This window comes from Anolis carolinensis, chromosome 1 (genome assembly GCF_035594765.1).
Source record: "Anolis carolinensis isolate JA03-04 chromosome 1, rAnoCar3.1.pri, whole genome shotgun sequence".
NCBI lineage: Eukaryota > Metazoa > Chordata > Lepidosauria > Squamata > Dactyloidae > Anolis > Anolis carolinensis.
In genome coordinates, this window is record NC_085841.1 from 77,621,722 (window position 1) to 77,648,256 (window position 26,535).

At 42.0% G+C, this 26,535-nt stretch overlaps 1 protein-coding gene across 4 annotated transcripts in view; it reads right to left on the minus strand.

The window, feature by feature from the left end:
- The window catches only part of sash1 (SAM and SH3 domain containing 1), a 713,255-nt gene that overhangs the window by 107,533 nt on the left and 579,187 nt on the right, over window positions 1–26,535 (minus strand). For all 4 annotated transcript variants that reach the window (XM_062977589.1, XM_062977586.1, XM_062977588.1 and 1 more), the window contains exon 2: window positions 24,903–25,031. In XM_062977589.1, the coding sequence (XP_062833659.1) occupies window positions 24,903–25,031 (129 nt within the window). The remainder of the gene's footprint in view (window positions 1–24,902; window positions 25,032–26,535) is intronic.

Here is a 26,535-nt window from a genome sequence, read left to right on the forward strand (position 1 = left end):
ATAAGCATTGATGCTGACAAAATGTAGACTGACAGAAAGGTCTGATGAATTAGCTCATTTCAAAGAGATCCCACATCAGCCTCTGAATAAGTGGTCTCTGCAATTATTTGCACTGAAAACCACAGTTGAGTCATTTCAATAAAATCCATTCTTTCTTGTTTTTCTTTGGTGAAAATTTAAAGGTAAAAACTGCTCACAGACAAACAAACTCAATTTGTAGCAGCCTATGTTAAATACGTATTTAAAGAGATTTTGCTGACAGATAATACTGTCTAGGACTTCTCTCACAATAGAGTGATAAAGATGAAAACACTAGATTTATGTAATACACGTTCCTTGAAACCAGCAGTCAGCAGAAGACAGATAGATGCAATCTAGCTGTCGCTTGCTGACTAAGGAAGACTGGTGCCCCAAGTGCTATGGTTTTGTTACACATGTGCATTTGCATTTAATTTAATTTAATTCACATTCTTGCATTTAACTTTTTTGGGGAGATCAGTTTTTCAGGTAAACTAACAGAAGTGCAAAAGTAGCACATTTGTTTACATCTGCACATTTATTTCTGTCAAATTACCTGTATAACTAGTTTCCTTGCAATTAATATGAAGGGTATAAATTAATGCCAAGAATAAAAGTAGATAACCTCTCCCATATTTAATTTTCATTGAAAATTAAACCAATTTTTTTACATACACTGCAAACAGCTATTTGACACTATTCCTTAGCAGAGTGTGGTAGCTTTCAGTGTAAAACCAAAAGTCCCAGCTCCATTTTTATCATTCAACCCAGACACACAGCTTGCCATCATAAACATACCTGTCAATAAATAAATCTCAATGAATTCACCAGGAAATGTATTAGAGCCACCTACTTCACAGGATTTTAAAAGGGGGATTACAGTCGGTCAAATTAGAGAATAAAGGGATACAGACAATTTTTTCTCCAATAGAGGGTTTCCCTTTTTATTTCTTTTTCATTTTAGTCTTCTGTTGGTCGTCATTTTGCTTATTAATTTACAGTTAGGTTGTATATATTGTATATATTGTCTAATGTGCTTTGTCTTGATGTAAACTGTTTTGCATGGTTTTATTTGGGCATTGAATAGTTGCTATATGTTTGGAAACCACCCTGAGTCCCTTCGGGAGATAGGGCGGTCTATAAATGATGATGATGATGATGATGATGATGATGATTTCCTCCTGAAATCAGACTTGTAAACACAACTCTTGTGCAAGATCAGTAGGTAAGGTAAAATAACACTATGATGAGCAAGCATATTTTACCAATTTAAGAAGCACCTCTTATAAAAACATACTATATGTACTATTGACATAGACCCTGAGATATTATATGTTTATATATAATGTTAAAATAGACCTTATTTTATTAAATGTATGTTCTGTCTTTCTACCAGCTCCTCTCTGATCCTGCATGGCTGAAAATTAGAATCATTGCTTTCATTTTTAACTAACCAAATCTTGTTCAAATCTTCATTAATTCTAGTTTACTGAAAAATAATGCTCTCAAGCAATCTTTGTTTCAATCAGGTACAGTTGATACTAAATTTATATTATACTAGCTGTGCCCGGCCACGCGTTGCTGTGGCGAAGTCTGGTGGTATGGGAAATAAAGTATTGAGGAATTGGTGGTAGTTAAGGTCAAGGGTAAAGGTTTTCCCCAGACATTAAGTCCAGTCGTGTCTTACTCTGGAGGTTGGTGCTCATCTCCATTTCTAAGCCGAAGAGCCGGCGTTGTCCGTAGACTCCTCCAAGGTCATGTGGGATGACTACATGGAGCGGCGTTACCTTCCCGCCGGAGCAGTACCTATTGATGCACTCACATTTGCATGTTTTCGAACTTCTGGGTTGGCAGAAGCTGGGGCTAACAGTGGGGGCTCTCTCCGCTCCCCCAATTCAAACCTGTGGCCTTTCGGTCCAGAAGTTCAGCAGCTCAGCGCTTTAACACGCTGCGCCATCAGGGGATATTATTTCCTAAAGGTTGTGAATATACAATATTTCTGATTGGGTTTTTTTGTTTGTTGGAGGCAAGTATGAATGCTGCAATTAGGAAAAATGATTTGGATGTAATGGCCTTGCAGCTTTAAAGCCTGGCTGTTTCCTCCCTGAGTGAATTTTTTGTTGGGAGGTGTTAGCTGGCCCTGATTGTTTCCTGTCTGGAATTCCCTTGTTTTCAGAGTGGTGTTGTTTGCGATATTTTATGTGCTTCTACTGTCTGCGGCCCTGAGAAAACAGGATTTGCCAGACTTTGATGATGGGAATACTTTGTTGGGAGGTGTTAGCTGGCCCTGATTGTTTCCTGTGTGGAATTCCCCTGTTTATTTACTGTCCTGGTTTTAGAGATTATATTGTTCTGCATTATTCTATCCCAGTAATTATTTCATATTAAAGAAGAATCTCACTTATCCAACATTCGCTTATACAATGTTCTGGATTATCCAACGCAGTCTGCCTTTTCATAATCAATGTTTTTGTAGTCAGTGTTTTAAATTCATTGTGATATTTTAGTGGTAAATTTGTAAATACAATACAGTAGAGTCTCACTTATCCAACATAAACAGGCCGGCAGAACTTTGGATAAGTGAATATGTTGGATAATGAGGAATTAAGGATAACCCTATTAAACATCAAATTAAGTTATGATTTTACAAATTAAGCACCAAAACATCATGTTAGACAACAAATTTGTCAGAAAAAGTAGTTCAGTACACAGTAATGCTATATAGTAATTACTGTATTTATGAATTTAGCACTAAAATATCACGATATATTGAAAGCATTGACTACAAAAATGCGTTGGATAATCCAGAACGTTGGATAAGCGAGTGTTGGATAAGTGAGACTCTACTGTAAATACTACATAGCATTACTGCGCATGGAACTACTTTTTCTGTCAAATTTGTTGTATAATATGATGTTTTGGTGCTTAATTTGTATAACGATTACCTAATTTGATGTTTAATTGGCTTTTCCTGAATCCCTTCTTATTATCCAACATATTCACTTATCCTGCCGGCCTGTTTATGTTGGATAAGTGAGACTCTACTGTATATTTCTAATCTTATATTATCTGCTCAGAACTGGATTATATGAGGCTCCTTCTTCACAGCTGTATAAAATGCACACTGAAGTGGATTATATGGTAGTGTGGAGTCAAGATAATCCAGTGCAAAGCAGATAATATAAGATTATAAATGGGTTATATAGCTGTGTGTAAGGGCCTTGAGTCTACACTGCCATATAATCCAGTGCAAATTAGATAATCTGTGGAAGAAGTCTAAGTGAGGCCTAAATCTGCCTGTCCCCTAACTGAAACCTGGCTGTCCCTTGGTTGCTAGGCAACCAAGTGGGCAGAGATTAGCCCTCTAAACTGGCAGCAATTGGATAAAAAAAATTATTGCTCTCCCTCTAATTAGGACTTTATTTTTCTTTTCTTTTTGTTGTATCAACCTTGAGGCGTGGATGATGGGTTGTGTTGTCAAATTTTGAGGTTGGGGGGCCTGTACTTTTGTTGTTTTGTGAATTGCCATGATGCCATCACTCTTTTATATATATAGATTAGAGTAGTCAAAGCCAATTAAAAACAGAAATAAAATGTTTAGAACTGAGTACAGTTTGCAACATAGACACTCAGGATGAAGGTTTTATTGTTTAAATGATCATTCTTCAATGCAGGCATACAACTACAACACCTACCTCCAAATATAAGAAGCATATCCTGCATGCCTTCAAGTCTTTGACTTAGGGTTATCCTACTATAGGACACTGTTGACAAAATGTAGGAGTAGATTTGTCATTGTTTCACCCTAAGGATGAGAAAACGTGACTTGCCCAAAGTGCACCTCCACGGTCAAACAGGGACTGAATCCTCACTTCCTACAATCCTAGCCCTACACTCAAACTGCTACACAATACTGGCTTTCCGGATTCTATTGACCCCAAAACAACAATACAGTGAAGCCTTTGTGAGCCTACTTGAAATGAATATGAGGAAGAGTGACACATCTGAATTATCTCCATGTAAAAATTTAAAAAAAACCAAAACACTACACACATCAACAGTGGACATTTATGTATTCACTGCGTTTAGATTTCAGAACCCCATTTGGATAACAAAATACATGGATGCTCAAGCTCCATTACATACAACAGTCTAATAAAATAGTGTCATATAAAATGTCAAAATCAAGTGTTGTTTCCAAGTTGTGGGTGGTTAAATCAGTGGATGCAAAATCCATGGATACAGAGTGCCAACTGTAATATGTGGCAGAAGAGAGATGAACACGTTTCTCTGTCAGCTTTCTATGGGCCATAGTCCCATTTTGTCAGGAAACAGTCATTCATTGAATTCTCCATCTACATTTTGAAACAGTAAAAGCAGCCTACTGTACAGTTTTGGATATCAGTTCTCGGACAATGGACATAGCAGAACAAGATCCTGCCAACGCAATGTACTTACCGAAAAGTACATGTTACTTGCTGATTCACTATATAACTGACACTCAATACTGTGACTGACTTGTGAGATTGCTTAGATGCAAACTGGAAGCCATCCCAGCAAAACAAATCAGATAGTTATGGTTATTTAAGAGTTAATTATGAGTATATTCCATACTCGGGTCAGAGTTGGACATTTCCAAGAAATAGTTTTGGTTAAGTAGCTTCTTGCTTCACATTTTCATACCAGAATTGTGGTCAGATTCACCTTGACTGGAGTTGAAGTATTTAGGATAAAATTTCTTCTGATGTACAGAAAATGTGTACACGACAATATTTCCAAAAAAACACCCTTGAAAAACGTGTATATTTTAAGATTGTGAATAACTGTTGTTTTCTGCTGTCTAGTAATTCTCTGCTTATCGTACCTACCACAGGGTTTTTTTGGCATGATTTCTCCAGAGGTAGAGTGCTCTTCCCTTCCTCTGAGAGAATGTGATTTGCCCAAATTTACCCAACATTTACCCATGGTCAACCAGAGACTCAGACCCTGATCTCCAGAGCTCAAACCACTACTCCATAAGGGTATTGATTAATTCAACAATTTGGAGACTACTTGTCAGTGTTGTGTTATCACACACCCTTTGACTCATTTGCACTGTTAGGAAATTGCACTTCAAAGTGCAGTGATTTAGAAACTACATGTTAGCACAGAAAAGTTGTAAATATGTACAAAATAATGGTTGGAGATAACATATTTACATTATGAAAGCAACAGTAAGATAATCCTGGCAGTAAAAGTGTGCCTACTTCAAAATCCAATGCCAAGAACAAAAAAACCCCTTTGTTTGTAAACAACTGAAAGTTGTTGGTTCTAGTGACTAATAGTAACATGATTTCACAAAATTTGCAAGCTCAATGAAACAGGTGCTCTCCCAAAGTTTTCTATAATGTGATCGCATTTTAGTGAATTCCATATATGCCCCTTACTGAACTTCTCAAGGAATGCAAGAGAGAAGAGGATCACAAGAGGTAATGCTTGTTAGGGCCAAAACCAACCAAAGTTCAGACTGTCATACTTCAATTCAAAAGGCAAAAGCACAAAATCTTCTGGCAAGACCTGTTCAAAATCTTAGAAATCTCGAGTCTAGTGTTCAAAGTTTGGCTTTTACTGTTCTCACAGCTACTCATCTCTGAGAAACAATGTAAGGATCTGGGCCTATATTGACTGTTTTCAAACTTTAATTTCATCAAGTTCATACTATTGAGTATTGGAGCTTGAGGACTAGCTAACAAAGTCTGGGAAGTGTCATCTTTAAGGAGAATTCCCCAATTCCCTGGGGAATACAGGGAGAGCTGTGGTTCCTTGCCAGTTGGGGACAGGAAAAAAGTACATTACAAGCAGAATGACAACATAACATCTTGCTACACCCTAAAGAATAACAAACTGATTTATCATAAGCTTTCACAGAGTAGGGCCTTTTTTCTGATTTCTGAAGTTTTTATGTTAGACAGCATGAGACAGTGTAGTCCACCTTTGCATTCCTTTAAACTCAATTAGATTAACTTCTGATTAAAATGTAAGTGTCAAATGGACAGGTTGCTTACCTGTAACCGTGTTTCTTCGAGTGTACTCTGTGAATTCACACTAATGGAGAACGCTGCGCCTGTGCAGGCTCCAACGGATACTCTTCCAAGCTAAAGTTTGAAATTTGGCGGTAACCCCGCCCCTCTCCCCAGAGGGTATAAAGGACGCCCTCCGCGCCCGCTCTCCAGTTCCTACGCCGCAAAGGCAGCGAGAAAGGGAGAGGTTTGCATGTGGGGAAGGAAGGGCGGGATTGTGTGAATTCACAGAGTACACTCGAAGAAACACGGTTACAGGTAAGCAACCTGTCCTTTTTCTTCGTGTACTCTGTGAATGCACACTAATGGAGACTAGCAAGCTGAGGTGTAGGTAGGTGGGATAGCAAACCCGATAACCAGTTAGTGTCCAAACAACACATTTATTGAGCACAAGGTGCAAAAAAACAAGTGCAACAGTCAAAGAAAACGATGCAGCAGCATATAGTGCAAAAAAACCGATCCTTGTTATTAGGACCCAGAACACAATCACAACATTGTCTGTGAGCGATAGTCTGTAAGAAAATACAGAGGTAAGTATAGATCCATTCCCTGAGAACAGAGGTAGAGGTATTCATTTGAAATACATTTCAGTGCAGTGGGTAAGTATAGTACACAAGCACTACGTTAATGAACCCATGAACATATTGTGTACATAAAGGCTGAATGACAGCAGTCAACTTGTAAGAAGGATAAGCAAAAGAAGAAAAAACTGGTTTTGAGTAAGGCAAATAACGTTAGGCAAGGCAGGAGGAAAGGATAGACCTGGCAAAGGCCGAGTCCTTGAGGTTCTTTGAGTCCATCCTGTAGTGTGAAACAAAGGTGGATGGAGTGGACCAGATAGCCGCTCGACAGATGGAGTCGAGAGGGACGCTCCTCAGGAAGGCAGTAGAGGTGGAAAGGCCCCTCGTTGATCTAGGGCGGATCGAGGAGGGGGGTTGGCACTTAGCCAGTTGGTAAGCGAGTTCGATAGTCTGAGCAATCCAGTGTGAGAGTCTTTGAGAAGAAAGTGGTTCGCCCAGCTTATGGGTTAGCATAAGCCACAAATAGTCTAGGTGACTTACGTATATCCTTAGTCCTGTCCTTGTAGAAAAGGAGGGCTCTCCTGACATCTAGGAGATGAAGTCTCCGCTCCAAAGAAGAAGAAGGATTAGGAAAAAAAGCAGGGAGTATTATGTCCTGGTTAAGGTGAAAAGCAGAGACCACCTTAGGTAGGAAGGTGATGTCCGGGCGAAGAACAGCCCTGTCGTGGTGGAAACGGAGGTAGGGTTCGTCCACCCGAAGAGCAGCCAGTTCCGAAGGCCTGCGCGTGGAGGTGATAGCGATTAGGAAGGCAGTCTTCCAAGAGAGAAGGTGAAGGTCTGCGGAGGCCATAGGTTCAAAGGGAGCTGAAGCTAGTTGAGAAAGGACGAGTTCGAGGATCCATCCGGGAGTCGGAGGTTGAACTGGAGGGTGCAGGTTGTTGTAACCTCGAAGAAAGGTCTTAATGAGGTTGTTAGAAAAGAGAGAGGGTTGTCCCTGACGTTGGAAATGCCAGGAGAGAGCAGCGAGATAGGATTTTATCGAGGCCAGAGAGAGTTGACGATCCGCAAGAGAAAGTAGGAAGTCCAGGACCAGCGGGACCGAAGTAGAGGCGGGATCGACGTGTCGGTCCCAGAGGAAAGTTTGGAATTTTGTAAGCTTGTAAGCATAGGCCTTTGACGTGGCCAGCTTATGGGCGGCATGAAGGATCGCTTGCAGGTCTGGGTGGAGAGAATTTAAGGAAGTATCCTCCAGGCAGTCAGGTGTAGGGACGGGACGTCGGGGTGGAGGACCCGTCCCCTCTGTGAAGATAGTAGATGAGGGAGAGTTGGGAGAGTGCGGGGAGGATCCGCACACATCCGGAGTAGAGTCGGGTACCACGGTTGGCGTGGCCATGCAGGGGCGATCAGGATGGCCGATGTTGGCGTTAGATAGAGTCTCTCTATTACCCTCGAGATGAGAGGGAAGGGAGGAAAAAGATAGACGGGCTCGAGAGTCCAGTCGAGGAGAAACGCGTCTCCGAGGCAGCCCGGAGTCGAGTTTGGCGGTAGTCTCGCTCCGAAGCGAGGAAGTTGAGCGTTCGAGGGGGAGGCAAAAAGGTCCAGAGCTGGCCAGCCCCAATCGTCGAAGACGGATTTCAGGATTTCGGGATCGAGACGCCACTCGTGGGGGGAGGTTGTTATTCTGCTTAGAGAGTCTGCTAGCGTGTTTTGAGCCCCCGGAAGGTGAACCGCCGACAGGGTTATGTGTCTCGCTATGCACCATAGCCAAATGTCCATCGAGAGAGCCATCAGTTTTCTCGAGCCCGTACCCCCTTGCTTGTTGATGTAGTACATAGCTACTACGTTGTCCATTTGGATTAGAACAGTCTTGTGGGGAAGAAAGCGAGCAAACGCCCGGAGGGCTTTGAAGATTGATAACAGTTCTAGAAAGTTTATGTGGTGGGACTTCTCTTGGATGGACCAAAGGTCCCTGACGGTGAGGTTTGACATGTGGGCTCCCCACGCAAAATTGGAGGCGTCGGTCGTGATGGTGACTGACGGGAGGGAGGGATGGAAGGGAAGTCCCACACAAACGTTCGCTGGGTCCTGCCACCAGCGAAGGGAGAGGCGAACCTGGTTCGGTACCGTGAGAAACATTGAGCTCGGATGCCGATGGGGTTTGAAAGAGTCTATAAACCATCTTTGGAGAGGTCTGAGACGTAGTCTGGCAAAAGGAGTAACCATGACCGTGGAGGCCATGTGACCCAGAAGAACCTGGACAGAGTGGGCTCGGATCCTGCGGTTGCGGAGGAGGAAAGGTGTTGTTGAAGGGCTAGGAACCTGTCCTTCGGTAGGGAGGCGGTTTCCGCGATGGAGTTGAAGAGAGCTCCAATGAAGCGGATCTCTGTGGCCGGGAGGAGTTGGGACTTTGAGACATTCAACTGAAGGCCCAGCCGTTGTAGAAGAGAAAGAGCTTGAGAGACGTGGTTTTGAAGGGATGAGGGGTCGGACGCGACAATCATCCAATCTTCCAGATAAGGAAAGACCATTATGCCCTGTTTTCTTAGGTGCGCTGCCACCACGGCGACCACCTTCGTAAAGACCCTTGGGGCCGTGATGAGGCCGAAAGGGAGAACTGTGAACTGGTAAGACTGTCCCAGGAGTTTGAAGGAGAGGAAGCGTCTGTGAGATCGACGCACCAAGACGTGGAAATACGCATCGCGTAAGTTTATAGAGGCAAAGTAGTCTCCGTGTCGGAGCATCGGGAGAACGGAGGCCACCAAGACCATTCGAAATTTTGAAGGCAGAATGAAGAGGTTTAGGGCTCGCAGGTCGAGGATAGGCCGAAGACCTCCGCCCCGTTTGGGAACCGTAAAGTATCTCGAGAAGAAACCTCGAGTGTCCTGCTCGGAAGGAGAAGGCTGGATTGCGCCCTTCGCCAGAAGGGAGTCGACCTCGGAGCATATTTCCGGTCGGTGTGGAGAATGTGACCAGTGGGGGGCAAAGTTTCGAATTCTAAGGCACAATGCGAAGAACCCAGGCATCTGAGGTTATAGACTCCCATTCGCATTAGAAAGGAGCTAGGCGATCGAGGAAAGAGCAGAGAGGAAGGGTCTGGTCGGAGCCTGGGAACGGCATGGCAGTGGCAGTAGTAGTGAAGGTAGAAAAGTCCCCGAGAGAGTGGGCGTCAGGCCCGTCGTTGGGGTTGTGGCATAGCTGCAGCACCCTTGCTTCGACCTTTCGGGACCTGGTGCTGGCGGCGAGGTTGTTGCTGATGACTGTGGTGACTCGAGCTCGACGAGCGTCGAAACGGTTGGTGACGAAAAGGCTGAGGGTAGCGACGGTACCGTTGCGGGAACCATCGGGTCCGCTGAGTCTGAGGTTGATCGGTCCCACACTTTGTTGCGAGAATCTTGAAGTCGTGATTGGACTTCAGTTTGTCATCAGTACCAGAGTTGAAAAGGCCCTGGGTGTCGAAAGGAAGATCTTCGATCACTTGTCGAGAGGAAGAAGAGAGTCCTGAGGACCGAAGCCATGCATGCCGTCTGATCGCAACTGCGTGGGCAATCATTTTTCCGGCGGTATCGCCGGTATGTTTAGCCATTTGAATTTGGTGGTGTGCGAGGGAGTCCGCCTCCTGTTGGAGGGTCGAAAGGACTGACCGGTCTTCGTCAGAAAGTTTGGCGAAGAAAGGTTGGGCTTTTTCCCAGAGGATCTGTCGATAAGCGCCCATGCAGGCCCCGTAGTTCGCCATGCGGCAAAGGAGGAGAGCGCCGGAGTACAGCTTGCGGCCTACCGCATCGAATCGTTTACCTTCCCTGTTGGCAGGGGAGTTGGACTGTCAACCCGACGATTGGGAGGCCTTTACCACCATGGAGTTTGGGTCAGGGTGATGCTTGAGCCATTCCAAGGCTTCGTCATTGGTTCGGTACCAGGCCTCTATTTTCTTAGAGGTTGGAGGTATCGAAGATGGAGTCTTCCAAGATGCCTGGATTACGTCCAGGAGGTATGGAAGAAAAGGCAGCAAGGTGGCTGGCAGGGCTTGGGCTTGGACCCTCTTGAAAACGGGGTCGGTAACAGCCTTTGAGGTTTGCTTAATTTCCATCCCCAGAGCGTCTGCCATTCTGACCATCTGGTCGGAGAAAGCCCGGATATTATCCGTCGGGGAAGGTGGGTCGACCTCGTAGGCGTCGTGAGGCGGGGAGAGGTCGAGACCGAGAGAGACAACGGAGGCGGAGAGGATCGACTCGGGGTGTTCGATATCGGGGTCATCCTCCTCGGGCCCTTGAGGGGACCGGGGAGGAGAAACAAGCGCAGAGTCCTGATGAGGTATCACCTCAGGAGCAGCGGGAGCTGGCTGTGGACGGACGCCCTTGGACGCGGAAGCCTGGGCGGCACAGGCTAAGCGCATCATTTGTCTACCCCTCTCGGGTGTTTGAGCCGGGGGAAAAAGTTCTTGTCGAGCCGGAAGACGAGATGGTGCTGGCTGGGGAGCCTTAATAACTGTCCTGACTGACCGGTCGGGGGAGGCTTGAGCGTCCGCATCCGAGGACTGACCATGAGGAGAGGAAGAGGAGCGGAGGCGTTGTGCTGGTTGGATAGGAGAGGATCTCCTAGAGGAGGCCACAGAGGAGGGGACGTCCTTCTTCGAAGACGCTGAGGAGGACGACCTCTGGATCATTCGTTTCTTTGCTGGAGGTTGCTTCGACGCGACCCTCAGCGATTTTCCCGGCGTAGGAGGGATCGGGCACACAGCTGCCGAGTCAGATTGGGCCCGTCTGGATTCCTCCTGAGCCCTCTTGGCGGAAGAAGATGGCGGCGAAGCTAGGCGGGATCGAGTGGAAATGGCCGAAGCCACCGAACTCGAAGTTGATGAAGGGCCCATTTTGCCTGACCGAGTGGAAACCGTGGCAGTGGTCACCGTGCAGGGCGGTTTGGCCGGTTTTGGTCTCGAAGTTTTCGAGGTTTTGGATGATACCGACGGAGCAGGCCTGGACGCCATCAAGGCCGAGGTGGAAGTAGAAGCCTCAGGAGCGAGAGTTTTCTCGTAGAGAGCTGTGCGGAGTCTCGCAGCTCTATTTCTTCGGGCCTGAGCTGTAAAGGCCAGGCAAAAGCGGCAGGTACCGACGACGTGGCCTTCGCCGAGACAGAAAAGGCACTTAGCGTGACCGTCGGAATCTGGAATCTTAGCGGCACACTGGGTGCACCGCTTAAAACGCGTGGTTGACATAAGAACGAAGAGTCCGAAGTGAGCTTTGCGGCGGAAAAAAAGGAACTGGAGAACGGGCGCGGAGGGCGTCCTTTATACCCTCTGGGGAGAGGGGCGGGGTTACCGCCAAATTTCAAACTTTAGCTTGGAAGAGTATCCGTTGGATCCTGCGCAGGCGCAGCGTTCTCCATTAGTGTGCATTCACAGAGTACACGAAGAAAAATACATAGTTCAATTGCATTTTAGAATTTATTGGCATTTACGCTCAATAGCTGAGTGACTTGTGATCATTTAGGAATGAACTGCAGTTTTTAATATATTGTAAAATCTTTGAGTTAATAAAAACTATTTTTAAAAAGAAGCTATTTCTCTTTACAAGAGTTTAAAAATGCTTCTACTTCACTATGATGTCCTCTGATTTCTTGCGCTATGCTCATATCAACTCTTACTCTCAAGCAAACCTCACTAAACTAAGTTGGATGCAGTTATGGGTGGAAATGTATAGAATTGCACTGTCTAGTGGGCTTATAGGTAGCCACCATGACATATGAGTCTCAAATGTTAGCTCTATGTCTTGTTTTTCCTTATGTATGTTTGAAACAGTCCAATTGTCACTGAAGAAGCTTGATGTTTAGTAGAAGGATGCAAGGAACATCTGTTATACTAGGTACAGTTGGGGGAGCATGAAGACATCTGGATAGTAACCAATGCTACATTCCAAACTAGCGTCAACCACACTGTGAAATATTTCTAAACATCTGGATGGATTTTGGATGATGTCTTTAAAGAGCCAAAAATATATTGCTTTCCTTCAGCAAACACAGTGTGCACACACACATAAGCTACTGAACACATTTGGTTTACAGCTGAGAACTGAAAGGACTTTTATTGTGTTACCTTTTCTCAATATGGTTTAAGTTATGTTGTCACACAGTCCATGGTCATCTGAACTTTTCATGGTTTGTCATTTTCCATTATTATTTTTGGTCCTGATTACTGCAATATATCCTAAGGACACAGGGAGCTATATGGTTATCTCGTTTATGAATATGCAGGTTCAAAAATATGAATATCAAAAATGATATATAGAAAGTGTATTTCCTAATGCCACTTTTGTAAAACATGATATTCTTTGATGTTTTGGATGGCAGCCTCCATTTTAATGAATCAACATGGCAATGGTCATGAAATATGGAAGTTGTAACCCAAAATAACCTGAAAGTGCCAGCTTGAAGTCTGTTGTAAGCTTTTCCAAAGTGAATATGAAAAGTAATCAAAGTACTTCACTCTTAACATCAAATTCTAAAAGCCATTTTGAAAGCAATGTTAGTTACTATGATATGGATTATAATAAATCAGTAACAAGACATTGTAATCTATAGAGTTAAATGAAGAATAGTTTCTTCACAGTCTTCCATGGAAACATGGTATCAAATGCTGAATGAGTACGACTCTCATTTCTGTGGGACTAATACAGTAGAGTCTCACTTATCCAACATAAACGGGCCAGCAGAACGTTGGATAAGCGAATATGTTGGATAATAAGGAGGGATTAAGGAAAAGCCTATTAAACATCAAACATTTCTTTTTTTAAAAAATAATATTTTTATTGAGTTTTTGCTGTGTTACAAATAAAAGGGTTAATCTAAAGGGAAAGCTGTGGGGGAAGGTGTGGGAGGAAAAACAAAGGGAAGGAGAGAGAAAAAGGAAAAAAATTGGGATAGGGTGGTTAATCGGAGGGGAGTAAACTCCCAGGTATGGGAACCCTAACGGGAGGGGGGGGGGAGAGGGTAGACTTCCAATCTTCTAGCTTCCATTCTTGAAGTCGATTATTTCAGTGTGTCATCATTTTTTTGCAGGTAGGCATCTAGGAATGACCAGTTCGCTTCTCTCATAGGTCTTCCAGTGGCTTTTTTTTTTAGCAAAAAAGTTAATCTGTCCATATTTTTAATGTCCAATAGCTTCTCCAGCCACAGTTCTTTGGTGAGTTTCTCCCCACCTTTCCAATTTCGTGCAAGTATCGCTGCCTAGCGTTTTAATTTTTGTATACTTTTTATCATGTTTTAATTGTTTTGTTTTATAGTATATTTGTTGCTGGCCCTCGTGGCAGAATGTAAGCCACTCTGAGTCTCCTCGGGGAGAAGGGCGGGGTATAAATGCATGTAATAAATAAATAAATAAATAAATAAATAAATACCATTCTGGCTGCAGTGATGGCATAAGTAAATACTCTCTCTTTATTATCTTTTTCTATTCCCAAATTTATTTCTCTCTCTTTTTTAAAGTTGTATAATCCTAATAAATAATATTCTGGTTTACACTCAAATTCCTCTTTAAATTTTTTTTTGCATTCCCTGTGAATTGCCTTCCAGTATTTTTTAATTACTTTACAATTCCACCACATGTGTTTTTTACAATGCCAACATATATTATCTTTATCTTTATACATAAATCCTAATTTTTTGGTGTTAAATACCACCTGTGTATTGTTTTTAACCAGTTTTCTTTTAATTCTATTGAGTAGCATAATTTAGTCTTTTTGTTCCAAATAATATTCCATTCATCCATTGTTATAGATCTGCCCATGCTCATTTCCATTTCTAAGCTGAAAAGCCAGCGTTGTCCATAGATGCCTCCAAGATCATGTGGCTGGCATGATTGCATGGAGCACCATTACCTTCATGCCTATTGATCTATTCATATTTGCATGTTTTCGAACTGCTAGGTTGGCAGAAGCTGGGGCTAACAGCGGGAGCTCACCCAGCTCCCCACATTCCAACTGCTGACCTTTCAGTCAGCAAGTTCAGCAGCTCAGTGATTTAATCTGCTGCACCACCAGGGGCTCCACAATTTCATTTATCCACATCCAAAAAGGTATGTTTGTTTTAGAAACTGTCTATGTCCTCCAGGATGATTTTATGGTCGTCTTCCACAAGACACTGACCATTAAGTCACATTGGAGGACCTAAAAATGCTAGAGAGGCGTTCTCTATATGCATTTTTTAATTCCTTAAGTGCAGTATTATTGTGCTGACAATCCTTCCATCAACAGGCAAAACTGTTTTTATTTTAATTGACATTTAACACAGACGTTTTTAAAGAACATGTAAAAGGTGCCGTACTACTTTCATCAAACTGTTTAAAAAGTTTAATCTTTTAATTGCATTTTATTCTTTTAACTAGATTGTACAATTGTATTAATATTGTGAGTAGTTTAATTCTATTTTTATTTTAACTGTTGTGTGCTTTGATCTGTATTCTTATTAAAACTATAAAGCACCTTCAGTTCCGATCCTAGGAGGAAGTAGGGAATAATGATGTTCCTCTTCCAGAGAGGCAGAAAAAAAGTGGGCTCTTAGGTTTCAAATAGTTTTACTAACAAGAGAAATCTTATATAAATCATTTTGCTACGTTAAGCACACTGCTTGATTAATGCAACAATAGTCAATGAATGATATAGTGTATATTCATTGATAAAAATATACAAAATGACTTTAAAACAAAGTAGATTGCCTATATCATACATATCTACACGGAAAGAAGTCTCAGAGTTCAACAGGGCTTACCCTCTAGAGTAGTGGGTACAGTAGTGTCATTTATGCTGAACTGAATAAATACACAGTGCATATAATAAATATGGTACACAGGGTTACATCTATGTAAAAGGAAAGACATATTTACCCAACATATCAATCTTCTAGAAAAGAAAACTTACATTGAACAGTGGCACAGCACAAAGGATTGTAAACAAATACATATGGGAGCATAAAGGGGAGGCAGCCCCAGAAACATATGCCACAAAGAACATCAAATATCCTTTGTTTTGCTTTGCTCTTCATCCATAATCTCAGCATGCGATCCAAAATGTGTTTAAGAGCAAATTATTTTCTCATGGAGATATTTTGTACAGATACAACTTTAAATAATAAAAATCACTAGCATCTAGAAGCAAACCATATGTGTTAGTATTTTTCTTGCCAAACCTGTGCATACCATGTATAACACCAGTATAGAAGACATCTGATGTTATCCTGGGGGATCAAACTATTATGGCATATTCTAAATGAGTCTTTGCTAGGAGTCCAAGACATCTAAGTGGACCCACAGGTGTCATAACCACAATTATACCTAGATCTCATCACCTACAAAGCATATTGTTTGTGCTAAATTGCCACTGCCACAAACACAAAATGCATTGTAACTTGAATGCTATAAAACTCCTGCCTTGTGTTATTCTGTAGCCACAATAAAACACTTCAGCATCAGATGTTAGTTGATCATCGACAGTGATGAATGAGGCAGCACAACACAACTTGGTCTTTCATAGCTATTTGTTCTTCAGTGCCCCGCTGATAGCAATACAAACTCTGTTTTGTCAGTAAGCTGCACAGATGCAATTCCAAAGCCAGAGGGGAAATAGATAAGATCTCTTAACAAGGTGTCATCTTTGCAATGTCATTTTTGTGGCCAATACCTCATTTTAAACAGATGTCATGGTGAACTTTACCAGTGCTCTCTTTCAACTACAAGCTCAAAAGCTCAATATCTATTTGAGATTATATGGTTCTTCTCATATTATTTTAACCATAATTTCAGACATTTCCAACTGCTCTTAAGGGCAGAAACCATCATAAGCGACACTGCAACATATTTTTGATGCAAAATAAAGAACAGATCTATGCGAACAACAAATACTCAGAAAGAGATAAAGCTTTCAGAACATGAATAGCCTGATGCACTGAAATTAACCAAACCCCAGCTTTAACAAATAATGGTGCTATCTTGTCAGCCCATGCACACCAGAAGGAGGCAGAATATCTTTCCCCTTAGGAAAATTATGCTTCCAGAAATTTTTCTATCTGTTCTTTTATCCTGAAAGCAATCAGAGATCTGGTCCTCCATAGAAGATGCACTGCAGGAGGAGCATCCGGTCCTTCATAGAAGATGCCCTGAGTCCCTTCACCATTATTATTATTATTATTATTATTATTATTATTATTATTATTATTATTATTATTATTATTATTATTATATTGCATCTCAAACTCTTTCAATTTCTGTCCTCTTCTCTCTCCTGTGTTGTGTAGTATCCTAATGTGCTTATGCAGCTAAGTGCCATTCAATTTCTCAAAGTCATAGACATTAACCAGGTAAAGGCAGCACATGTCACTAGGGCTAATTGGTGGGATGCCCTTCCCTTTCCCCATGGCTCAGTAAGGGTCAACTGGCCAGACCAAAGCCTGCGGACAAAATCCTTAGAAAGTTGGCCCATGAGTAGGCAATTTTATTCTTGAGACTACACATGCATTATTTTGAGTGCCTGCAGGACTAGACCTTGAATGGTCCCTAGAGAATTCCACCGGTTCCTGAGAGGGGAGTTGGAAAAGTAACAGCTTGCTCATTGCATTCGCTCCTTCTTCCCTCACATTAGCAACACTGAGGAAGTGAGCAGAAGAGAGAGAGCAGCTCTAAGAACTCCTAAGGTGCATTTCTAAGAAGATGAAAGGCTAGGCAGTGTATTTGGCCCTGGGATCAGAAGTCAGGTATGAAGATATGTGGGCCAAAGTCAGGGAGCATAAATTAAGCCATCTAATCTGCTCGTTGTCATGCTTAGATAGATCTAAGAACTAAATTCCTTGACTAGCAATTGGTAAACTTTACAAACCAAAATGATTCTTGATCATATAATCACAAGCTAGCCATGATTAACATTCTCCTTTCTACAGCCAAGATTTCAGGAGGAAGTCAGTTATGGCCAGCTACCATCATCCATGGCATATCCCTACTGAAATCATGTGAAGCACCATATAGACACAGTTCTTGAAGACTGTCATTTTTCACAGAGCAAACGGGTTTTTTCCACCACTTGCAATTATTCAGCTCTATAGGTAGATGCTTCAAAGGTTCCCATAGGCAGAGGAACCAATTTGTGAGTACAATATATACAGTTCATAACAAGGAGAGTATCTCCACACTCCATGGTTTTAACTGTGTCACAAATGACCACATTCTCATTAAAATGGGCATGCCAGAAGTTGCTTTTTAAATTTAAATCCCTTTCCCCTATGAGCTAATGAATCATCTCCAGTTTTGATTTGCACTTGCTCATCTCTTTAGCACACCTTTTTGGTCTGAATCTTTGATGTGAATTAATCCAATGCACATGCCTTTTCCCAAACCATCTTTCTCAGGAGTGTAATGATAAGAACCAAATTAGGCCCAGCTGTCTAAGTGGAAGGGAGTTCTCTGCCCATAAGTCATGCTTTGTTAACTGGCAAAGAAACTGCTAGAAACAGCCTTCCAAAATTCCTGAGTGGCAGGCAAAAGATTTCATTATTTTCAGTCATTACCTGGGCTAGTCAGCATGCTGTAGTTTGGACGATAAAGACAGAAGGGCAGACACAAGCAGAGTGGCAGCAGCTTTTCCATTACTTTAGTTCTAACATGAAATGAGGCTGTGATCTCCCCACATTATGATCTTTGTAGGATCTGGAGTGTGTATGTGTGTGTGTGTATATATAACACTTTAAACTGAAATTTCAAATGATTGGTTTAAAATTATGATGGATCAATAAAGTTGAAGAAAAGAGATCAAAGTTCTGAACAAACAATTTTAAAAAGCACTGTAAAGCAGTAAAATTATCATACCAGTTCCAGAAGTGTTTTGAATATTCCTCATGGTATATCTATATCTATATATATAATAAAAGTGAATGTTTGTATGTTTGTGTCAGCGTTTTAATTGGTCGGGCGGTGTATGTGCTCGCGTTTTGATAGGCCTGGCGGAATATGGATCAGCTTTCTAATTGGCCGGCCGGAATATGGGCCAGCTCTGATTGGCTGCCACTTTCACAGGCCAATGGGACCGCTGAGGCAAAAACTACTACCAACTGGCTTCGTTCGGCCTACTTATCTCCTCAGAACAAAGCTAGCTCTGGGAGAGTTAACAGCCTCGGCCTACACTTTGGTAATCCAAAACACCACTGGGACCACCAGGAAGGCCGGAGCTGGACCAAACCTGACACACATCACCCCTATGACCCATGAACCCACTGACAACGGATCTGGACCACATAGACCCAACATGCCCAACTGTCAGACTGATAATAAAAAACTTTGGTTCTAAGAATTACAGTTCACTCACACATTCACAGCATTCTGAATCCAACTAATGATGGAAAATAATTATGTTTTAATGCTTCCTTTTCAACAATGTTTGTGGGTATGTTTATGAAAACTCTACCCCCTCACCTCACCTCCTTCAGCGCTTCTACTGACAGGCTGCTAGGCCCGGCTAGGCCCAAAGGCGGGGGCCATCTTCACCCCTTAATACTGTTCCAAAGAAGACAGGTTTTCCCTGCCTCATTGGGACATAGTATTATTCACAGCACACTAAAGAGAAAATAATGACTATCTTTTAAATCTTTCCTTTTAAGGATGGTTTACTCCCCCCCCCCCCCCCCCCGGTTTTACTGAGGCAAAAAACTACCACAGAGCAGGCTTTGGCCTACTCACTCTAACAGGCCTGGCACATACAGTCCCCATGGCCTACTATACACCCGGGCACTGTTTGGGGTGGGATGGACCATGGATGATGGACTTGTATATGGGAGTTGTAGTTCACCTGCCCCCACTGAACACAGCTATGTCTTATTTATACTACTATTGCTTGACGTTACTTTTATGTTTTATTTATATGGTGGATGTTAGCACGTGGCTTAATGACCTTGCAAGCCACTTTGGGTCCATTGCAGAAAGGCAGGGGAGAAATATCAGAAATAAATAAATAAATAAATAAATAAATAAATGTCTCAATTGTATGTATGGTTGGAATGACCTTCTGTCGGGAGGGCTTGAATGGACTCTTCCTTTGTGGCAGATGGGGCTGGACTGGATGACCTTCAGAGACCCCTTTCAAATCTAGGACTCTATCTATCTCCAAATCGTATGTATGAATGGATGGCCATCTGTCAGGAGGGCTTGGATGGTGTCTTCCTTTACAGCAGAAGGGGCTGGACTGGATGACCTTCAGAGATACCTTTCAAATCTAGGACTCTCTATCTCCCAATCGTATTTGTGACTGGATGGCCATCTGTCGGGAGGGCTTGGATGGTGTCTTCCTCTATGGCAGAAGGGGGTTCAACTAGATGGCCTTTGGGCACCCCTTCTAACTCTAGGATTCTATGGAAGCCTTTAAACCAGGCACGGGCCAACTTGGGTCCTCCAGCTCCCACAATTCCAGACAGCCTACCCCATGATGCGCTTTATGTCCTGGTACCGTTTGCGGGATGATGGACCATGGGTGATGGGATATGTAGTACTTTCAATCACTACGATTCCCACAGGCCACTGCGATGCCCACCAGTGACGGAACTGGACCAAACTTGGCACACAGATGGGACATGTAGTACCTTCACTCTCTTCTTGAGACCACAGCAACTGCTACAAATGACAGAACTGAACCAAATCTGGTATATATATCCCAAATGACACACTTTATATGTTGCAGCAGTTTGGGGGAGGACGGACCAAGGACGATGGGAGTTGCAGTACCTTCATCCAATTCACCTCCCACAGGCCACTGTGATTCCCATGAATGACAAAACTGTACCAAACTTGATACACAGGTGCAATGTGGCCCCCTTTACGTCCTGATCCGGTTTGGTGCAGGATGGACCATGGATGATGGGATTTGCAGTACCCTCACCCGATTCACCTCCCACGGACCACTGTGATACCCATGAAAGACGAAACTGTACCACACTTGACACACAGGTGCAATGTCACACAATTTATGTCCTGGTGTTGTTTGCAGAAGAATGCACCAAGGATGATGGGATTTCCAGTGCTTTCATCCAATTCACCTCCCACAGACCACTGTGATGCCCATGAATGATGAAACTGTACCAAACTTGACATATGGTTGCAATGTGGCCCACTTTACGTCCTCCTATCATTTGAGGGAACAACAGACCATGGATGATGGGATTGACAGTATCTTCACTCACTTCCCCAGACTACTGCGACCCCCACCAATGTCTGATCAAGACCAAACTTGACACATCGAGTCCCCATGACCTGCTTTACATCCTGGAGCTGTTTGGAGGGGGATCGACCATGGACTTGCATATGGGAGTTGTAGTTCACCCATACCAACTAAAGCCAACTGACACTGGATCGAGACTAAACTTGGAACAAAGGCAAAAAATTCCGTTCTCAAATAACCCGGGCACCGCCGGGTTCCCAAGCTAGTAGAAAATAAAAGTAACAGGGTGAACAAAATGCTGTACACATATCCACAGCTAACTTGGATGGGCTCCTCTAATTGAAAATATTTAATTAATTAACCAAAAGTATCCTATATATTAACAAACATCTGATTTCTCTGAAGATTGGTACTACTGTATACATTTGGATATAAATCTAATCAAGAAGAGTATCAAATATGTTTACTTTTATTTTGTTTTTTATGGAACTCAAATGAGCTTCCACAGGATTCTCAGGCAGACTGTTGTCCAGACAGAGCCTGTATTTCAGTGGTTACAGTTACAGACTACCTTTTGAGGGTCCTAGTCACCACAAAACCACAAAACTATCATTGTGACATTGGACCAGTCTCTCGCTGTCCTAATCTAGTTCTCCTTACAGTGTTGTAACAATGGAATGAGGAAGAAGAGACTGTATGGATGCTTTCTTGGGAGCTCTTTGGAGAAAGAGTGAAAATGGAATAAACATACAGACACCAGTCAGACTTGAATTTTCCAAAACCCACTAAGGCCCTTTCTACACTGCCTTATAACCAAATTATCTGCTTTGAACTGGATTATATGAGGCTACACTGCCATATAATCCAGTTCAAAGCAGATAACCTGGATTTTATATGGCAGTGTAGAAGGGGCCTAAGATAATCAAATAAATGACACTTAGAAAACCCTGTTGAGAGTCACATGTAAGTAGAGGAAAAGACAAAACTAATTTATGAGCAAGTACTGTATACTGTTTCCAAGGTTTTCCACAATTACGACAATGAATACTCAGGAAATTCTAAACTCAACAGCAAACTAAAGAAGGAACAAACACCAGCCAAGCCAAAACCAATGCATAGAAGCTATCACATCAGTTTTGGGCAAGCAATGTCCTATCATCAGTGGCAGTATATTTCTCTGAGGCCTTTGCACAAACACAAAAATCTCTTGGGTTGGGTGAATGCTCTAAATTTGTGCAGAAGGAGCACCTGCCAAATCATGAGCAACATACTTTTGGCCTGGGCAGTACCTCTCCATGTACAAACTTGTTCTAAGAGTGCTGCTGCCCACGCCAAAAGCAAAGCAGTAAACATTCAAATGATACTCTCTAAACCAGATGGAATCCTGTGTGAAGTGACTGTAGACCTCAGCGAACTCTGAAACTTTATAAATACACAATTAGAACTGGCCTGCTCTGCCCGGTGAATGTCACGCTGGTTTGGAAAAGCACCAACTGACATTAAGTAATTCCACATATTTTCATTCAAGATGTCTTCTGGAAAATAAGTCTAACCTCCCTCTTCAAAATATTTTTCTGCTTCTTCTAAAAGCAAGGGCATGGAAATTTGGATCTCCTGATTTGATTTGATTTTCTCTCCCACGCCCCGAACTTTTAGTTCCCACCTCCTACAATCCCTTGAATACTTTTTGGATGATAACTCCTAGAATCCCCTGCTTGCTGCAGAAAAGAGATTTGAGCAGTTTCAATCTAACAGATAACATTTCCATTATGATAACAGAAATTCAAATATCAAAGACTAAAGGCTCCAACCCCACAACCACTACCTTTACTGACTTAGTAGGAGAGTAGCAGCCATGTGCAAGGAGAGTCCTGGCCTCTTTCTCCTTATTTGGTGCCTGGATGTACTGCATAAGAGTACAGGCTCAATCTTATTTTCTTGGGAAAACTGCATTTCTCACCAATGATATGTCAGAACAATGGAAAGAAAGATTTCTCCTTCCACATTGTTGGGGCCGCCACTGTCTATGAAGGGGGCGGTTAGGAAGCATGGTCTTCTTCAGGTTTGATTTTAAACCAGCCTGAAGTAGAAATGGGAGCATATTTTGTATTGTCTCTTATTGAGGCCTGTTTTAATAATACGCAACCTCCTAGATAAGATAGGCTTTATTAACATCTCTGCCTAGCACCAGGATTTTCTGCGTGCAAATGTACTTGTCTCCTTTCATCATCCTGATCTTCATTTCAATCTCTCTCTCTGTTTTGCCAAGCTTCAGTTTATCCATCTACGATGAAGAGTAGAGTTGGGTATTTTCCACAAAGGATTTGACACTATTCTCCCTTCTGTCTGGGATGAAATAAATAATTTTATTTGTCCAGGATGAGAAAATATTTAAGGCCAGCCTGGACTGCACAACACTGGCAATTGTGTTATGTACCCTTGGCTGGCCTGAGTTATTTGTGTCAATTTATTATGTCAATTTCAGAAAGTAAATTTGTGTAAGCCAACAACAACAAATAAGGCACTGATTCAAAGAACAATTAAAGGGCTGTCATATGCATCATGGTTCACAACAATGGTGTACTTTCTCCCGTAGATTCACCAAATAATTAAGACATTCACTTTGCAAAAGTTAAGTCATGCTGTGTAACCCCATGGGGAATTTTTTTTTTAAAAAAATCACATTAACAAACATTGTGACTTTGATATGCAATGTCTCAGCACTAAACACTTGCTCCCCAGTTCAACCATTACAGATTTGGATAACAGCATCAAATTTTACTTCAGCGCTTCTTAACATAGTTTGGTTTAGAAAATAAGCTTCCATGTTTACTCATAAACATATCAAATTTTGTTTTAGAATACAGGGTCTAGAGCAGAGTTTCTCAACCTGGGGGTTGGGACTCCTGGGGGGTTGCAAGGGGGTGTCAGAGGGGTCACCAAAGACCATCAGAAAATAGAAAACACATTTCTGATGGTCTTAGAATCCCCTTTGGCAGAGAAGTCTGAAGATCTCTCCACCTGTCCTTCTTTTCCTCTTCGGAAACAGGTGGCAAATCATCCGACCAAATCAACCCCCCCAACACCCCCGCAACCCCATATCAGGTATTTGTGCCAAATTTGGTCCAGTGAATGAAAATTCATCCTGCATATCAGATATTTACATTACGATTCACAACAGTAGCAAAATTGCAGTTATGAAGTAGTAACAAGAATATTTTTATGGTTGGGGTCACCACAACATAAGGAACTGGATTAAGGGGTCGTGGCATTAGGAAGATTGAGAACCACTGATCTAGAGATAGAAAAGTGCTTTCCATAGGGTATTATAGTATATTTTAATTTCCTGACTATTTTTCACCCACCAGTACTTTTTTGAATTCCAATTTTGTCCCAAAGCAGATGAAGTGCTTTAAAATTCACACTAAAATGCAGAATGGATTCCCCATTCCTCTGACATGCCCTCTGACATACAAACCATGAACCAGCACTGATGGATTGTTCTCCCATCTTTTGTTCTAAAACAAGAAGATGCATTCCTCTAAATACTGTTAGAAACCATGGAGTTTTAAAGCAGAATCCACATTTGCTCCTTTTAGGATAGCAATCTACATATCAGCAAGGATTGCTTCAGGTTAACAGAATTGGAATGAAGGCTCAAGCTGTAGTTTGCTGCTGACAGCTGGAGTCAGATAGGAGAATATAAGAGCCATACTGTGGGCAGGTTGTCAAGACTTTCTACAGAAACTGTTGTAAAGTTAAAAGTATGTTTTTTGTGGGGGAGGGGGGCGAGAAAGGACATGCCATTTACACAGAAGCAGATAGATTAAATTGTTTTGATAGGGGGAAAATCTCATAAAACCTAAGGTTCAATTACTATGTAATATATTTTAGTTGCCTTTTCCTTTAGGCTTTGAGCGTAGATGAAACTACAGTTACAAGGACAATATTTTCCTCCCCCATCTCTTCCAACAAGTTATTTAACAAGAGTACTATTTACCTAAGATAACTGAGAATAAAATGAAATGCAAGGCTGCTCTAAGTATGCACTTCCAGACACAACAATGAACATCCTTGAGCGCCTAGAGCATGCATTAGCATTCAAACAGGCCCTCTCCTTATCCACTTACCATATCAAGGTCTTGGGAAACTCTCCGCTTCCGAAGCTCTTCCATCCGTTCACAAACATCAGTAAGACAGGTATTATAGTAATCTGCATATTGCTGGGCCAGGTCATCAATGTTGCCCAATGACCCATCCTAATGGAAAGAAAGAAAACCAGCAGAGTGTAATTAAATCATTTTAGTGTACTTAAAATAAATGGCTATACCTACAACACAAAATGTTCATCATGTCTACAGACCTTGAAGAATTACAATGACTGCAGAGATAAATGTTAACACATACTTTTAACATCTCATTCTTAAACAAGAATGTTTCTTCTGCATCCAGGAGCCATCATGCTCAGATTTGAATTAATTAGGGCTGCCCAATTTTAAACCAATTAGAAATTCTAAGTGTTTTGCTTAAAATATAAGCTATTCAGACAAACCCTTACAATGTTCTCTCAAGACTACCACTAGATGGGAAGGGGGAAGGTGGTCTACATTGATCTACAAGATTTTTTGCTGTACAGTATCAATATTGCACCTAAGTATATACTAATATGTATTTTAAAGCATTTGACAATTATCTTTCTATTAGCAGAAAATATTATTTTAGCAGCAATTATCTTCTGTCTTAACAATGGACAAAACATATTATTGTGAAGTAGTACAAGGATGGGGGAAATGAGAGTCGAATCCAGAAAAGTGTCACTGAACACCAAGTTGGATTCAGCCAGGATAGTCTCAATTAATCCTCTGATCTCTCACATTGAAAATGTCCCAGTTTTTTTCTCTTCCTCTCTCCCTTCTTGTCCTTACCCATTAGAATTGGGACTGCTTTTCAAAGGGAGCAAATTTCCTCTCTAAAATAGTAGGGTTTAAAAATAAATAGAAATAACAGCCCTTTTAATGATGGCCGAATGTTAACCATGGCAACATCCTATAGTATCCTGTGATGCATAATTTGGTGAAGGAGCAGAGCTCTCTGGAAGAAGACATCTATACTAAACATCTCAGGATTCTAATAGATGGATCCATGCAGCTGAAGGAGAATGATAGCTCTATAACAATGTTGTGCTGTCGGGAATAATTACCAGTTTAGAGGTTGTGTCCGAACATAAAAATAGTGAACACAAATAATATATTCTACATACAGAGGGTTGCAGAAGTATTTACTTCCCTTGGAATTTCTTCTACATTTTGTGGTGTTATAAACTGGAACTAAATTGTTTTAATCAGAATTATTACCACTTGATGTACACAAAGAGGCTTAATACTATGAAAATACATAGTTATTATTATTTTTGTACTGTGGCACAGATGTTAAATAAACAAAAGCAAACTGGCACATTTGCTGTGAAATAGTGAGGCAAGTGAATTGGATCCACCTGCCTGCACAATCTCAAAATAGATGCAGCTACTTCTGGGAAACTCTAGAAATTTTTGAAAAGCAAGTTGAACCAAATGGTGCCTTTTCTGCTGTGGCCCCCTGATTGTGGAATTCTCTGCCCACTGAGATTAGGCAAGCCCCCACACTAGCAGCCTTTAAGAAAGACTTGAAAACATGGCTCTTTCACTGTGCTTTTGGAGAGTAACCATTTTATATTTCTTTTCCGTTGCTCCCTCTAATATCTATCCTCCAGAATACCCCACTCCC